The sequence below is a fragment of the Neoarius graeffei genome, chromosome 9 (genome assembly GCF_027579695.1).
Source record: "Neoarius graeffei isolate fNeoGra1 chromosome 9, fNeoGra1.pri, whole genome shotgun sequence".
Classification (NCBI taxonomy): domain Eukaryota; kingdom Metazoa; phylum Chordata; class Actinopteri; order Siluriformes; family Ariidae; genus Neoarius; species Neoarius graeffei.
Window position 1 is genome coordinate 67,057,889 of NC_083577.1, and position 16,447 is coordinate 67,074,335.

Genomic DNA, 16,447 nt, shown 5'->3' on the forward strand with positions numbered 1-16,447 from the left:
CATTTTTATTTAATTTTTTTGCAAATTCGATAATCAAAAACTTTATACAAAATGTCCGACAAAATCATTTCCGCTTAGAATGTAAACAAACCAGCGAAATGACAGTAGCAATTTGTGAAAAATAAAAAAGATACCTTCTTACCATCAAATACTTTTATTCCATATTTTGTTGCTTTTGGGGGTTTTGTTTTCGAGTAGAGTTTTTATTTCGTCCTCGGTTGGTTCATCAACATGCTCTGCCATTTTGTTTTTCTCTACTCATGGTATATGAGCTGATAGCCTAGTAGTAGAGTAGCCAATCAGAGCACGGGATTGCTCATATCCAGTGACTGTGGATAGAATATATTCGGATATTATTGTTATGCTAGGAATCAGAAAGTTTGATCACATACCCTTGTTTTATTGACTCTGCACTAAATGCTTGATTATAAAATACTACTACTGACCTATAAAGCTGTTAAAAAAAACCTTTCAGATATAAAAAAGCAAGATTTGTTTTCTTCTCTAGCTCACTATGTTCAACATTCCTATCATTCATCTGTCCACCACATAAGTATTGATTCAAGTTCAAATTGATTATTTGCACTTAAAATTCTTAATAATTTAATTATTTTTATTGAATAAATGTTTTTCACTGATTTATATGACATGAGGTGCTGTCACTGGTCCAGTTTGGACTACTGACGTCTTATGTAGCTCTACAGACCACTAGAGGGCATTGGCAGCCCATGTGTAGTCCATATCTCAGTGGTTGAGAAACCCCAGTATACACTGAATGTGCTCAGTTGGAATGAATTTGAATATATTTTGTAAGTTAATAATACTTGGGTGGAGAAAAACAAATGGATCAGTTTGTGATAATATGAACAAACTCGGTATGATTCACAGTCTACAAGAAGACTTGACTTGACTTGGGCAATGCAAACTGCTGTGTTTCAGTAGAAAAAAAAAGGAAATTTTCTGTAAAGAAAAAAAGGGCAACATTAACACGACACTGGCAGTGACAGTAATAATGATGATAATGATAATAATAATAATAATAATAATAACCTAAAAGCAAGGTTTAAACAGTGGTAGGAAACTGGTGGGAATCCAGCCAGACAAGGGCAGAACATGCCGACACAGTCAGACTGAAAGTCAGACAATAAATAGAATTAATCCATAGAATTGAGCCAAGAACCCTGGAAAAGTGAGATGGTAACACTACCCACAGCACCACTGTGTCTCCTAGTGCTTCCTCCCAGTCAAGGTCACTTTACAATACGATGCAATTTAGAATAAAATAAATTGTGTGTGTGTGTGGGGGGGGTTTCAATCTTTTCAACATGTAAACATTTTTAGTTAACATTAAATATAATGTTAATTCTTATATGGACAGGTTTGTAAACATTTGTGAAAATGTCTTGCTTGCACTTGCTTGCAGTGGCAGTTGGCACAATACCCAGTAAATGAGGCATAGGATGGAAAGAAAAAAAACCTATTTGGAAAACAAATATGGGGCAGATGTATTCAAATAAAAGACAGGAATACATGCTGAATGGGATTCCAACAGGGCTGGAAAAGGTCCTGGGAAGTTAAATAAAAGTATAGACAAAATGTCAAAATCTTACTCAATTAAAAGTGTAATTTACCGTATGTTAGTCTAACCTGGCATTAGCAAAGAAAACAGGTTAATTTAGTTAAAGGTAGTCAATGAGAGCAAATTAGGTAAACTTAACTCAGCATACCTTTTCAAATTAGATAGAGCCAGGGTCTGTACAAATTCAAATTCCCAAATCCAACACTGCAGCTCAGCAACTTGTCTATAGTCAAATGCACACATTATGTTAATTACTTTGTGTTGCATGAGATAGTTATTGACTGTGACGAGTTGGCACAGGTCTGGATAGTTTTTTCTACACTAATGAACATGCCAAACTGAACCCATTCATTTGCTGCACAGGGTACAGTCGATGGCTGGATGAGAGAAGAAGAAAACTTAATGAGTTGTAAAAAGTATTTTGAAGGTCTAAATAAAAAAAATATATATATATAAGGAGTAAAAAAAAATTTCTTTGAAATACAATTAATTACGTATACAATTATCCAATTTCACTAACACTCAAGGAAAGACAATAACATGATCTGAGGCAACAACATAGTGCTGTCCACACATTTAATAGCATACCTTATTGTAAAGTATTATTTAGTCGAGTATTTATGAATGAATGAATGAATGAATGAATGAACCCTCTGTTACCAGTGAAATTGACCATCAACCTGTCCTTACAGAGGGGGAACAGGACAGGAAGACAGGGATAAAGGAAAAGAAAAAGAAACACAGTAGTAACATGAGGAAAAAAAGAACATTTGCATATTTCATTATTGTTTAATGAAATGTGCAAAATCTTAACCAAATATTAATTCAATGCTAATACTAATACTTTTGTATTAAAAGTAATTAGTGCATTTTTATTTTTATGAAATATAATGCTAAATGTTCTGATGGTTAAATACCTCTGTGCATAACATCTGCATAATGCATAGGTCATACATAGATTTGTGTACAGCAGACTTAAACTGCTGGTTCATTCCAGGAAGGTTTCGGTGGAATTAAAAAAAGTTGTATGGCTTCAATAAATAACCAAAATATTTTTTGTACGAATTTTAAAAATGTGCCTTTTTAATAGTTAGATTATTCATTCATTTTCTATACCGTTTATCTATTGCAGGCAACAAGTGGGCTGGAGCCAATCCCAACTGACACAGGGTGAGAGGCGGAGTACACCCTGGACAGGTTGCCAGCGAGTGAGTGAGTGGGGCAAACAGACAGAAAGCCATTCACACTCACATCTATGGGCAAATTAGAAGAGCCATTTGACCTAATCTGCATGTCTTTGGACCATCAGGGGAAACCAGCACACCCAAAGTAAACCTGCAGGCACGAGGAGAACAAACTCCACACAGAAATGCCTCAATCAACTGGTGGGTTCAAACCCAGAACCAGCTTGCTATGAGGTGACAGTAAATAAATCTGTACTAGTAGCTGTAGAAAGTCTGAGAAGCCCTGATTTGAGACATTTCTTCATGATCAAAGTCTGAAAATAAAAACGATTTGTTCATTTGGTCAATTAATAATTTATTTATGAAATATGTTAAAAGTGATACAGATGAAGTAACAGGTTTCAGAAATGCTTGTTTACATGTCATGTCACAACCTAGCACTCAACAGCAAGGATATATACATCACTGGTGGAGTAATTACTTAAATATTTTAGTCTATTCGAAATAACTTCACATGAAATTATTTTATTAAGAGTTTAACAGTTAGAAGTTCACGTCAGTCAAACCTATAAATTAATTGTACAGAAATATCAAAAGTAAATATGCATTAAAGCTAGAATAAATATTCTCCAATATTTCTGTGAATGTCATATTATTCTACAAAAAGAGATAGATAGATAGATAAAATAATGCAAACCAAAACATTCTTAGCAGCTTAAAACCATGTTCTCATTTGGGATGTTGAGATGTCATGAGCTCTGGCAATAATAAAGTTGCTTGTTATATTGTATATTTAAACATTGCAAAATGATTTGTCTTGAATGTGATGTATAGATAGCATTTGCTCATATTTGTAGTTCATGTCAAGTGGAATTTAATATGTAATAGTCTGCGATTGCACTTTTGAAAGATGATGAGAGTTGAAGGAGGAAGAGGAGAAAAATAGGCAGAGCAGGATCATTCGGGAGCTGATGTGGGTATCGTTCCCATTGCTAAAGATTCTTCCTCAGGTTCATGCTGTGACTTCTGGAAGCAGAGGAAGTTCAGTTTCTCCTCACAGTCTCTTATTTGCCAAATCTGTTCTTTTTGTGCTAAAGCTCCACAGCGCAGGTTTCTGGCAGGGCACTGGGGTTCATCCTCACCAGACCAGGCCTGATACTTCAGGGCTTTTTGAGTAGTCCAAAACCAGTGTCCATTGAGAAAGCGCAGACCAGTCCACACATGTGCTGTTTGTGCTGCCCAGCCTATTTTTACAGCTTCTTTCATCCAAATTTCTGATGTCAGACTGACCAAATCGATGTAGTTATTCCTGCAGTAGTCAAGAGCTTCTTCCCATGTCATTTTCTGCTCCACGAGAATCACATCAAACTCTTTCATGCAGTAAAAACTGAGATTCCATGCACATGGGACAGGTAGGCATGCTGGTATAGCTTTCCACACTGTACCACACTTTCCTGTTGCATATTTTACTGTCTGCACAGCAGGTGAACAGAATGGTTCATGGTTCCCTCCTGACCACTTCACCAGATTATTACTGTCTGGATATATTCCAATCCACTTCCCAGCCTGACACACTTTATAGTAGTCTGTGTTATTGGGACAAGAAGGAGGCACAGTACCTGGAAGAGAGTTTATCTCCTCATAGGCTGTTACAGTTGACAGATCATCATATCTTAGCCTGCAGTACTGTTGAGCTTCATGCCAAGTCAGTAGATGGTTCACATAGAAGTGTTGCCTAACAAGGCAGTAAGTCAGTCCATAGAGACCCATGATGAGCAGCACAGCAACTATACCCTTCATCTTCATTTTGACCTGGAAATGTTCTTGAGCTAACTTTGATGACTTTACAGTGTGACTGCTTTTTTGAGTACAGAGTTAGTCAGTAATATAGTCCTGTTATATGACATGATCGAGCTTCGCCAATCATAGATCGCAAAACTCTGACGAATCACAGTTCTGTGTTTTTCATAAAGGTTTTACTAGACCAATGACTGACCTGAAAGTTAAATTTAAATGTTTTGTTTGAAAGATCAGAGATGGCTACTTTAGTGAACATGGTATAATGATTACACTGGTATGCAGTTCAGGCAAATGAAAACCAATAGGCCCGTAATGTATATATGTAAAATCTGGAAGGCATTAGAGCATAAAAGCAGTAAAATCAGCATCCAAATTAAGTAGAAAATGAACAAGAAATAAGTGCACACCCTTAGCCTAATACTTGGTTGAGGCACCTTTTGGCAGCAATTACAGCTTCAAGGCATCTTGGAAAAGAAGCTACGAGCTTGACACACTTGTTTCTGGACATTTTTGCCCATTCCTCTTGGCATATCCTTGCAAGCTCCATCAGGTTGGATGGGGAGCATCGGTACACAGCCATTTTCAGCTCCTTCCACAGATGTTCAATTGGATTCGGGTCTGGGCTCTGGCTGGGCCACTCAAGGACATTCACATACTTTCTCCGAAGCCATGCCTTTGTCCTCTTGGCTGTGTGCTTCGGGTCGTTGTTATGTTGGAAGGTAAACCTTCGCCCCAGTCTGAGGTCCAGAGCACTCTGGAGCAGGTTTTCTTCAAGGATCTCGGTGTACTTAGCTGCATTCATCTTTCCCTCCATCAGGACTAGTCGCCCCGTTCCCAGTGCTGAAAAATATCCCCACATCATGATTCTGCCACTGCCATGCTTCACTGTAAGGATGGCATTAGCCAGGTGATGAGCGGTGCCTGGTTTCCTCCAGACGTGACGCTTGGTATTCAGGCCAGAAAGTTCAATTTTGGTTTCATCAGACCAGAGAATCTTGTTTCTCATGGTTTGAGAGTCCTCTAGGTGCCTTTTGGCAAACTCCAAGTGGGCTGTCATGTGCCTTTTACTAAGGAGTGGCTTCCGTCTGGCCACTCTGCCATAAAGGCCTGATTTGTGGAGTGCTGCCTGGATGGTTGATCTTCTGAAAGGTTCTCCCATCTCCACAAGGATATGCTGGAGCTCTGTCAGAGTGACCCTCGGGTTCCTGCTCGCCTCCCTGGCCAAGGCCCGTCTTCCCCGATTGCTCAGTTTGGCTGGGCGGCCAGGTCTAGGAAGATTCTTAGTGGTTCCAAACTTCTTCCATTTACAAATGATGGTGGCCACTGTGCTCTTTGAGACCTGTAAAGCTGCAGCAATTTTTCTGTACCATTCTCCAGATCTATGCCTTGACACAATCCTGTTTCTGAGGTCTGCAGATAATTCCTTTGACCCCATGGCTTGGAGTTTGCTCTGACATGCACTGTCAACTGTGGGACCTTATATAGAAAAAGAAGAAAGCACAACTTTATTCATCACACACTTGTGAAATTTCCTCTCTGCATTTAACCCATCTGAAGCAGTGAACACACACATGAGCAATGAGCGCACACACACATACCCAGAGCAGTGGGCAGCCATGCTAACAGCGCCCGGGGAGCAGTTGGGAGTTAGGTGCCTCGCTCAAGGGCACCTCAGCCCAAGGCCATCCCATATTAACCTAACCTGCATGTCTTTGGATTGTGGGGGAAACCGGAGCACCCGGAGGAAACCCATGCAGACACGGGGAGAACATGCAAACTCCACACAGAAAGGCCCTTGCCAGCCAGTGGGTTCGAACCCAGAACCTTCTTGCTGTGAGGTGATCATGCTAACCACTACACCACCGTGCCGCCCACGGTGGCAGGTCTTGGCAATCCCCAATCATGTCCAATCAATTTAATTTACCACAAGTGGACTCTAAGTTGTAGAAACATCTCAAGCAGTATCAGTGGAAACAAAATGCACCTCAGCTCACTTCTGGGTGTCATATCAAAGGGTGTGCGTACTTGTGTACATATGATATATTTTACATTTTGATTTTTAATAAATTAGCACAAATGACTAAAAATCTGCTTTCACTTTGTCATTATGGGCTATTTTGTGTAGAATTTTGTGACAAAAAAATGAACTGGATGGGTATGCCAAGAGGAATGGGCAAAAATGTCCAGAAACAAGTGTGCCAAGCTCGTCGCTTCTTTCCCAAGATACCTTGAAGCTGTAATTGCTGCCAAAGGTGCATCAATCAAGTATTAGGCTATGGATGTGTACAGATATGTAACCCCTAAATAACCTATTTTTGTCAGTAAAATAAAATTGCCTATTTTCTAAAAATCTGCTTTCACTTTGTCATTATGGGTTATTTTGTGTAGAATTTTGTGACAAAAAATGAACTCCATCTATTTTAGAATAAGCCTGTAATGTAATAAAACGTGGAGAAGGTTAAAGGGGTGTGCAGACTTTCCAGCTTGACTGTATAATCACACTATCTGTTATCACCCAAATGAGGATGTGTTCCCTTTTGAGTCTGGTTAGTCTCATGTCGTTTTAGGGAGTTCTTCCTCATTAGTTTTAAATTCACATTTTTAAAATTTATATATGGAATTAATGTATTTCTGTAAAGCTACTTTGTGAAAATATCTGTTGTTAAAAAAGCTCTACAAATAAAATTGTGTGAATTAAAATCCTTACATTTGACAGTTTCATGAGCAGTATTCATAGCCACCAAAATGCAAGGCCTGAAAAGCCTGAAGTTTTAAATAATCTGGCTTTTTCAACCAGCGTGTTTCATGATGATTTGCATGAAACATCTTTCATTCATTCCTTATGTGATAACTTTCTAACTTGTTTGACCTCCAGGAATGCTAATGTATGCAGAAGTGGAGTAGGACCATGTACTGCCAATGGCAAAATGACATTTCCTCTCTCTCTCTCTCTCTCTCTCTCTCAATATTATCATCCCAGTATGATGTGATGTATGTGTATATGCATGAATGTGAAAAAGGATGACCTAGGGAAAGCGCATGTATGCCCTTGTCTGTCTGATGTCCTAACCCAACACTAAGAGAGGGATCGTCAAAAGCTGCAAATGTGTGTGTGAATGAGTTTGAGAGAAAAAGAGAAGACTATTATGACTACTCATATCTGCAACATCCTTAGCGATTTTGTGTCAAGGATTACCAAATCTGTCTTTCCATACCAAAGGGAGAACATTGCCTATGACAAAAGCAAAATTTTGCTGTCATGCAGCATTCTGTATGTTCACTCATATTTGTAGTAATAGTAGACACTAAAGGGCACCACAGTCCACACAGATCTTTTTGCATTTGGTCTTTATTGTGCTGATGTGTGTGCTGCTGGTTTGAATGCCATCATCAGTAACTGTGTATTCTGTATAAAACACATCTATCATGTTGGTCCACTTTGTAGGTGTACAGTTTGAGACTATAACTCATCTTTTTCCATGCACAGTATGTCTTCAATGTCAAATTGTCCTCAATACCTTCATCAGTGTCAGTACCAGTGTAAGTCAGAGTTTGTCTATAAAAAATATCCCAATTTTCAACTATCCTACAGAGTACCATTAAAGGTATCACTAAAAATTAAAGATAACACAACTATGACTAGGCCTAGAGGAGACTGTCCACCAACCATCAGAAACCGAAAAAAGAAGTCATTAGTTAAGTCATTTCAAGCCAAATGTATTCATATTGTACATTTAAAAATAACTATCAATGACAAAATTACTGTACAGAAGTATCTGAAAAGTCTAAGGATATTAAGAATAATAAAAGCTTAAATTTTTTAAAGGGGCGGCACAGTGGTGTAGTGGTTAGCGCTGTCGCCTCACAGCAAGAAGGTCCTGGGTTCGAGCCCCGTGGCCGGCGAGGGCCTTTCTGTGCGGAGTTTGCATGTTCTCCCCGTGTCCGCGTGGGTTTCCTCCGGGTGCTCCGGTTTCCCCCACAGTCCAAAGACATGCAGGTTAGGTTAACTGGTGACTCTAAATTGACCGTAGGTGTGAATGTGAGTGTGAATGGTTGTCTGTGTCTATGTGTCAGCCCTGTGATGACCTGGCGACTTGTCCAGGGTGTACCCTGCCTCTTACCCATAGTCAGCTGGGATAGGCTCCAGCTTGCCTGCGACCCTGTACAGGATAAGCAGCTACAGATAATGAATGGTTAAGATAACATAAACATCCAGCGAGAGAGATAAGTAATAAACAAGTGCATAAAATAGAAAAGATAACACAGAGGCAGAAAAATAAAAGGTGGGGGGAAGCCATGGCCTAATGGTTCGAGAAGCAGCTTTGGGGCCAAAAGGTTGCTGGTTTGATTCCCTCGACCAGCAGGAATGGCTGAAGTGTCCCTCAGCAAGGTACCTAACCCCCAACTGCTCCCCAGGCTGCTCTGGGTGTGTTGTATGTTGCTCTGGATAAGAGTGTCTGTTAAATGCCTGTGATCTAACGTAATGGTAGATTAAAAGTCTGGGGGTTGAGAAGGTTTACTTACTTATGGTTGTCTTACATGTCTTCCCATGTAATACCAAGGATCTTTTGGAGGCACTTAATGTGGAAGCTTTCCAGTTGTTTCAAATGTTGTCGGCAGAGTGTCCATGATTCGGCGCCATATAGGAGAATGGAGAGGTATACTGCCCTGTACACAGTGACCTTGGTTCTTAGGAGCAAATTTTGATTCAGAAATACCCTTGACCAGAGACGCCCAAAGGCAGCAGATGCAGCTTGAACACAGTGATTGATTTCCTCGTCCACAAATCCAGTATTTGAGATGATGCTACCAAGATATTTGTAGTACTCTTTGTTGACTAATGTTTCATTGTTGATGTTGAATTCAGAGGTAGATGTGCTATTGATTAAATATTGTAACACTTCAGTTTTACGAGGATTAATGTGCAAGCCGGCGCGGATATAAGCTGCTGTGAGTATATCAGTCATTCTCTGTAGAGAATCTGGAGAATGAGAGCCAATAACAGTGTCATCTGCATATTGCAGCTCATACAGTGTAGTACATGATGTCTTTGTTTTTGCTTTAAGTCTTCGCAGGTTGAAAAGACTGCTGTCAAATTGATATCTAAGTGGGATCCCGTCTTCTGGTGAGAAATTACTTCTAGACAGCAATGTAATCACCACAACATACAGTAGATATTGAAAAGAGCAGGGCCCAGTACACAGCTTTGCTTGACTCCAGTGTTCACGCTGAATGGTTCAGACTCCTCTTTCCCAACCACAACACAGGCCTGCATTCCATCATGAAATTGGCGAATCAAACTGAGGATAATTGGCGGACAGTCGTACTTTTCTAGAATACCCCACAGAAGTTTTCTGTTCACTGTGTCGAATGCCTTGGTGAGAATCTATGATAGGGTTGAGAAGGACAGTCTGATTAACCCAATTCAAAAGCCAGAGTGAAGAGGTGTTTCTTTAGCCTAGATTTAAAAGTGTCTACAGTCAGTCATTAGTAAAAAGAAACGCGTAAGAGGCCTGAATTTGGGCTATTATTATAATTAAACCCTGACTGATAGTTTTCCAGAACTTTATCCTGAACTTGTTTTGATAGCTCCTTGGTCTTGCTGTTTGTTGAGGTATACCTTTAACAAACTCAGGGGTCTTCCAGGAACAGGCATATTTCTATAAAGATCATGTGACACGTCTTTATTTGCACACATTGTACTGTTACTTTTGATGGCTGTTTGCTTGTGAGCTACTTTAGATGTTTCACAACAATGGGGTTGTGAAAATACTTACATAACCACAACTTTTGTGTTTTTATTTGTAAATGATTTTGCTGTATTTACGTATTATCGCCTGCTTCAATATTATGAGCTATTTTGTGTCGATTTGTGTCATATAATCACAATTAATTTAATTTCAGTTCCAGCTTGTAACATTGCAAAATCTAGAAAGAATGCAATCACGGGCGGCACGGTGGTGTAGTGGTTAGCGCTGTCGCCTCACAGCAAGAAGGTCCTGGGTTCGAGCCCCGGGGCCGGCGAGGGCCTTTCTGTGTGGAGTTTGCATGTTCTCCCCGTGTCCGCGTGGGTTTCCTCCGGGTGCTCCGGTTTCCCCCACAGTCCAAAGACATGCAGGTTAGGTTAACTGGTGACTCTAAATTGACCGTAGGTGTGAATGTGAGTGTGAATGGTTGTCTGTGTCTATGTGTCAGCCCTGTGATGACCTGGCGACTTGTCCAGGGTGTACCCCGCCTTTCGCCCGTAGTCAGCTGGGATAGGCTCCAGCTTGCCTGCAACCCTGTAGAAGGATAAAGTGGCTAGAGATAATGAGATGAGATGAGAATGCAATCACTTGGTTTGTGAAAGAGTGAACATGTTTTGATGTAGTGTAATAAGAGAGGACTTTATTAGTGTCTGTATCCTTTTTGTCAGAATTCAACAACTTGTTCCTCATCTCATAGCCCGGTAGCAACAACTCTTACATTCATTTTCACCAGTACTGTTGTATTAAAAGTGCAGTTGGGGAAACTAAACCCAGGATCAGAGATGAGATGAATAATAATGATAATGCTTAAAATTTGATGAGAGAAGGGGAGAATATTTCCTGCATGAGAATCTTATGATAAAAATGTGGGTGGCTGTCTGCCTGTCTGTATATTTGTTTGTTCTGCTATGCTTATAAGAATAAACAGGAGGAGCCTGCAGCCATCTACAGCTCCTATCCACAGGCCACAACCAAAACTATTACTCCCACCACCCTGATGAAGGCCAGACCTCCAATTTATCCACTATGTACAATCCAAGTCCAAAATATTCTTCAACAATCTAATGTTGAGGCTTAACACGGTCGCCTCACAGCAACAAGGTTCTGGGTTTGAGCCCAGCAGCCGGCGAGGGCCTTTCTGTGTGGAGTTTGCATGTTCTCCCCGTGTCTGCGTGGGTTTCCTCCACAGTCCAAAGACATGCGGTTAGGTTAATATGGGACGGCCTTGGGCTGAGGTGCCCTTGAGCGAGGCACCTAACTCCCAACTGCTCCCCGGGTGCTGTTAGCGTGGCTGCCCACTGCTCTGGGTACGTGTGTGTGCTCATTGCTCACGTGTGTGCGTTCACTGCTTCAGATGGGTTAAATGCAGAGAGGAATTTCACAAGTGTGTGATGAATAAAGTTGTGCTTTCTTTCTTTCTGTGAATCTCTGGGTCCTTTGGACAGTTTGGGCTTTGCCCTTTGTCGTCACTCATGCCTGATCTAATGGTCGGATGTGGAGGTTCTGAAAGAACAGCTCCAGCTTGTGCTCAGCATGAACATGAATCTGCAGATTTTTACTCAGATCCTCGGGGTATCAAGCAGCTATCTGAGTATCTGAGCTGACGAGGCTTAGCAGCGTTAAACGTGGCCCCAGGGTGCCAAAGAATTGGACAAAGTTGAGATAAAGGGGCACATTTTAGGATTACTGTCTGCGTCCTAATAAGCGCCCGTGCGCGTCCCTAATTCCCCTTGATCTCTGTAATCTCTGGAACAAGTGACGATTGTTATTCATGCGTTTGGATCTTAAATATGATCACCGAGCCCCTGATCCAAACTGCAGCGAGCAATTTGCCCTGGGTTGGTTACGTCAGCGCGTCTTTGGTCTCTCCTCTGCTCGGTCTGGAGCTCGCAGCGCGCGCCACAGCCGTGCCAGTTCGGAGAGGTTCTCTGTCAACTCCATGAAGTATAAGCGAGAGTGGCACCACGCAAATCCGCCTCCGGTCAGCTGAGCTAAAGGCTACGACACATCCATGCACTTTTTACAATCCGGGCAAGAGTGATACCTCCTCTACCTGTTACTCTTCTTCTTCTTTTTTCTTCTTCTGTCGCACTTTGCGCGGCTGCAGTGGTCCATCATTGCCCCTAAAAGCCACGCCAGCGTTTTAACGCCAGCTTGTCGGGTGCTGCAGAGGAAGCGACTGGTCGGTGCGGCGCTGGGTTTCGTCGTCATGGTCGTGGTGCTGCTCGTCGCGATTCCTCTGCTGGTCCAGAGCTCCACCATCTCCGCGCACTACGAGATGATGGGCACCTGCCGCATGATCTGTGACCCGTACAGCCCGAAAGCGAGCGCCACGGCGCTGGAAGTCATGCAGGATCTCGGTGCCATCCCGCCGCCGCCTCCTCCATCCTTCTCCCGTGGGAACAAAGGTGAACCGGGGCGCCCGGGGAAGCCTGGACCTAGAGGTCCCCCAGGTGAACCTGGTCCCCCGGGACCGAGAGGGCCGCCTGGGGAGCGTGGAGATTCCGGGAAAATCGGCTTTACCGGAGGTCCACAGGGAACAGCTCGGAGTGAAACGGGAGATCTTGGCTCGGCGTTTGGGAGTGTCAAGATCGCCTTCTATGTCGGTCTTAAAAACCCACACGAGGGTTACGAAGTGCTCCGTTTCGATGATGTGGTAACTAACCTGGGCAACCACTACGACCCTTCCACTGGCAAGTTCACATGCCAGGTGTCTGGAATTTACTTCTTCACTTATCATGTACTGATGCGCGGAGGAGACGGAACCAGCATGTGGGCCGACCTCTGCAAAAACGGACAGGTAAAGGATTTTCTATTAAAGCTTCATTTTAACAGCATATACATATTCCTTTTTAAGTAATTTGCGGGAAGTAACATTCCCATGGTCTAGATATATGCGCAAAACAAACAAACATTGATTGATTGATTGATTGATTGATTGATTGATTGATCCCAAGCTGGAAAATTGTTTTGTTACAGCATCAAGTCAGACATGCGAAAAGAAAAAGACACACTGTACAACATAAAGTAGAATTTAGGGGGAGATCCCAAGAACAAGCCGACTATACAATATACAGATAAAAATGTAATAATAAACTCTATAGATGTGCTTTGGATATTAATAGTGCTAAAAACGAGAATTGTGATAAATGAAGATAAAAACTGTGCAAAGGTGGCAGTATTGAACGGAAGATTGATTGATTGATTGATTGATTGATTGATTGATTGATTGATTGATTGATTGATTGATTGATTGATTTACTATATTGATCCCAAGCTGGGAAATTGTTTTGTTTCCCTTTTTAAGTAATTTGCGGGAAGTAACATTCTCATGCTCTAGATATATGCGCAAAAACAAACATGGATAGACAGATAGATAGATTGATTAACTATATTGATCCCAAGCTGGGAAATTTTGTTACAGCATCAAGTTATCAGACATGCAAAAAGAAAAAGACACACTGTATAACATAAAGTAGAATTGGGGGGGGGGGGAGATCCCAAGAACAAGCCGACTATACAATATACAGATAAAAATGTAATAATAAACTCTATAGATGTGCTTTGGATATTAATAGTGCTAAAAACGAGAATTATGATAAATGAAGATAAAAACTGTGCAAAGGTGGCAGTATTGAACAGAAGATAGATAGATAGATAGATAGATAGATAGATAGATAGATAGATAGATAGATAGATAGATAGATAGATAGATAGATAGATAGATTAAAAACAAGTAAACTCTAAAAGTGCAAAGTGACTACTGCCAGTAAACAGATAGCTCTGGCAGTGCAAAAGTTACAGGAGGACCAGGGTTATAAACAGGACAGTACAGCAGAGAGGTTAGAGTTGTTTCTGTCAGACAGAGGTGAGTTACTGAGACAAAGGTGAGTTAGTGACATATAGACAAAAATCAGCCGAGACACATTGATTTTATCAGAACTGATGTAAAGATGTGTCGAATGGAAGAAATTTGAATTAAACTACAGCTACAACACAGCAAATTTATACTAAACATCACTGATTTCTGTAGGTAGGCTATCTAAAATATATCTCATATTCAAATACATCTTTAAAACACAACATTTATTCAGTGTTATCATCACAACAATAGATAGATAGATAGATAGATAGATAGATAGATAGATAGATAGATAGATAAAAACTTTATTGATCCCTTTGGGAGGGTTCCCTCAGGGAAATTAAAATTCCAGCAGCATCATTAGAGAATAAACAGATAATAGAAAATAGAGAAAACTTCTAGATAAATTAAGTATTAACATATACAAATATAAAAAATAAAATATGAAAAAAAATCTAGCAGAAAAAGTATTGCACATTTATATTGCACATTGTCAGATAAACTCAAACGAGCCTATATCTTCATAACTACACTCGTGCAGAATTTAAATTTGTCAACATGCAACTGGACACAAAATGTGACCTTTTAACAATTTGAGATCTAGGCCTACAGCTTAATATGCTCTGTATCTACCGTATATGTTTGATATACTCGTGTATACACATATTATGGACACATATATATATATATCTTGACACACTCATATCCCACATCCACATGTCCTATCTCTCATTTGGCATTTTGTTGGTGAACAGGTTCGAGCGAGTGCCATCGCCCAGGATGCGGACCAGAACTATGACTACGCAAGCAACAGTGTAGTGCTGCATCTGGACTCAGGGGATGAGATATATGTGAAATTGGATGGTGGGAAGGCACATGGTGGAAACAACAACAAATACAGCACTTTTTCTGGCTTCATACTGTACCCAGATTGAGCTGGAGCATATGAACAAACACTGAAGTGAATGATCATTTAGCAAGTTGACATTATTAACACAGATTGAAGCCCCATCCGATCTACTGCTTCATTTCTGTGTATCTGTGGGAGTATGCTATTTTACTTACACCTGGACCATAAAGTATACAAAACCAGTCAGACGTTAATGTTTGAAGTTGAACTTTTTTTTTTTTTTGACACAGTAAAATTCCCAGTGTAGAATTAACACTTACAGTGTGTGTAAACCGATATGGGCACAAATAAACATTGGAAGAGTAACGAACATCTGTCTGAAGATAGCAGGCTGATGGGTGTATAATAAGAAATATATATAATTCTTATTATAATGCTTGTTTACAGTTATGGCACATTGTACAGGTTTTTAGTACAAAGATGCTAAGATGGTAGCACTATACAATTATAAAAATGCTGCTGAAATTTGAGTTATACTATTATTTTACCTCATTTATTGACAAATGTGCATCTTAAATAGGCTAAATTTAAAAAGTAAAACAAATCTAACTAAGGGATATGATAAAATGTGTTTATTAAGCCAATAATTTCATTTAATTTCATATCAGAACAAACATAAGACATCAAATATGACACTATTAATGGGTCACTGACCTGAACGCCACAAGAAAAAAAAAAAGAAAAAAGTAAACAATAAAATATCATGCTAGCATTATGTATCTAGCTAGGCTTTGATTATCTAGTGTTGCCACCAGCTTTACCTCCAGCTGATCCTGTTTTGCTAAAATAACTAAACCTTTGTCCATAATTACGGATGACAAAATAATGTAAGAACCGAAAAATAATAACAGCAAAAGTCAAATGATGTTATTTTACTGCTTCCAGTAAATGATAATGGTGGCTTGTTTAACAGTGAAGTTAACAATACTCAATATTTTACAATTTATAGTCACAGGAGTGTTATTGTAGCTATATAATAAGGTTCTTTGATATTTTATAACCTTCCATTACTGTAAATAATTTCTGGGCTGCAGTATCAAACTGTAAAACACATTGAAAATGTCATACTGTTTTGAATGCGGTATTTTATTGTTGAAATTACAGAAATTATTTGCTGTGTAAGATTTAATGGGCATGTCATCGATCACATATATGAACCCAAAGATATGTCTTGCAGATGTTTTCCTAGTCAACACTCAACAGTCAAAAGCTGTTTTATAATTACACTCAAAAGTGTACCATCAGGCCAGTTTTAATTGGTTTAGTTTAGTTTGGTTAGCTAGTGTAGGTGCCAAAATTCAGTCGATTAAAATATGAACATTTATTTTGATGTTAATTAGACGCTCCCTTAGTTGTAGTGATGTC

At 40.1% G+C, this 16,447-nt stretch overlaps 1 protein-coding gene across 1 annotated transcript; it reads left to right on the plus strand.

The window, feature by feature from the left end:
• The first annotated feature begins 12,513 nt into the window (after positions 1–12,513).
• c1ql2 (complement component 1, q subcomponent-like 2) lies at positions 12,514–15,107 on the plus strand. Its single transcript, XM_060930137.1, has 2 exons — positions 12,514–13,110; positions 14,928–15,107. The coding sequence occupies exons 1-2, from the start codon at positions 12,520–12,522 to the stop codon at positions 15,105–15,107; spliced, it is 771 nt and encodes a 256-aa protein (XP_060786120.1). The 5' UTR covers positions 12,514–12,519.
• The last annotated feature ends 1,340 nt before the right edge of the window (positions 15,108–16,447 follow it).

Coding starts and splice junctions, on each gene's coding strand:
- c1ql2 (XM_060930137.1), top strand. CDS start 12,520: ATGGTCGTGGTGCTGCTCGTCGCGATTCCTCTGCTGGTCCAGAGCTCC. Junction 13,111..14,927: donor ACCTCTGCAAAAACGGACAG/GTAAAGGATTTT, acceptor GTTGGTGAACAG/GTTCGAGCGAGTGCCATCGC.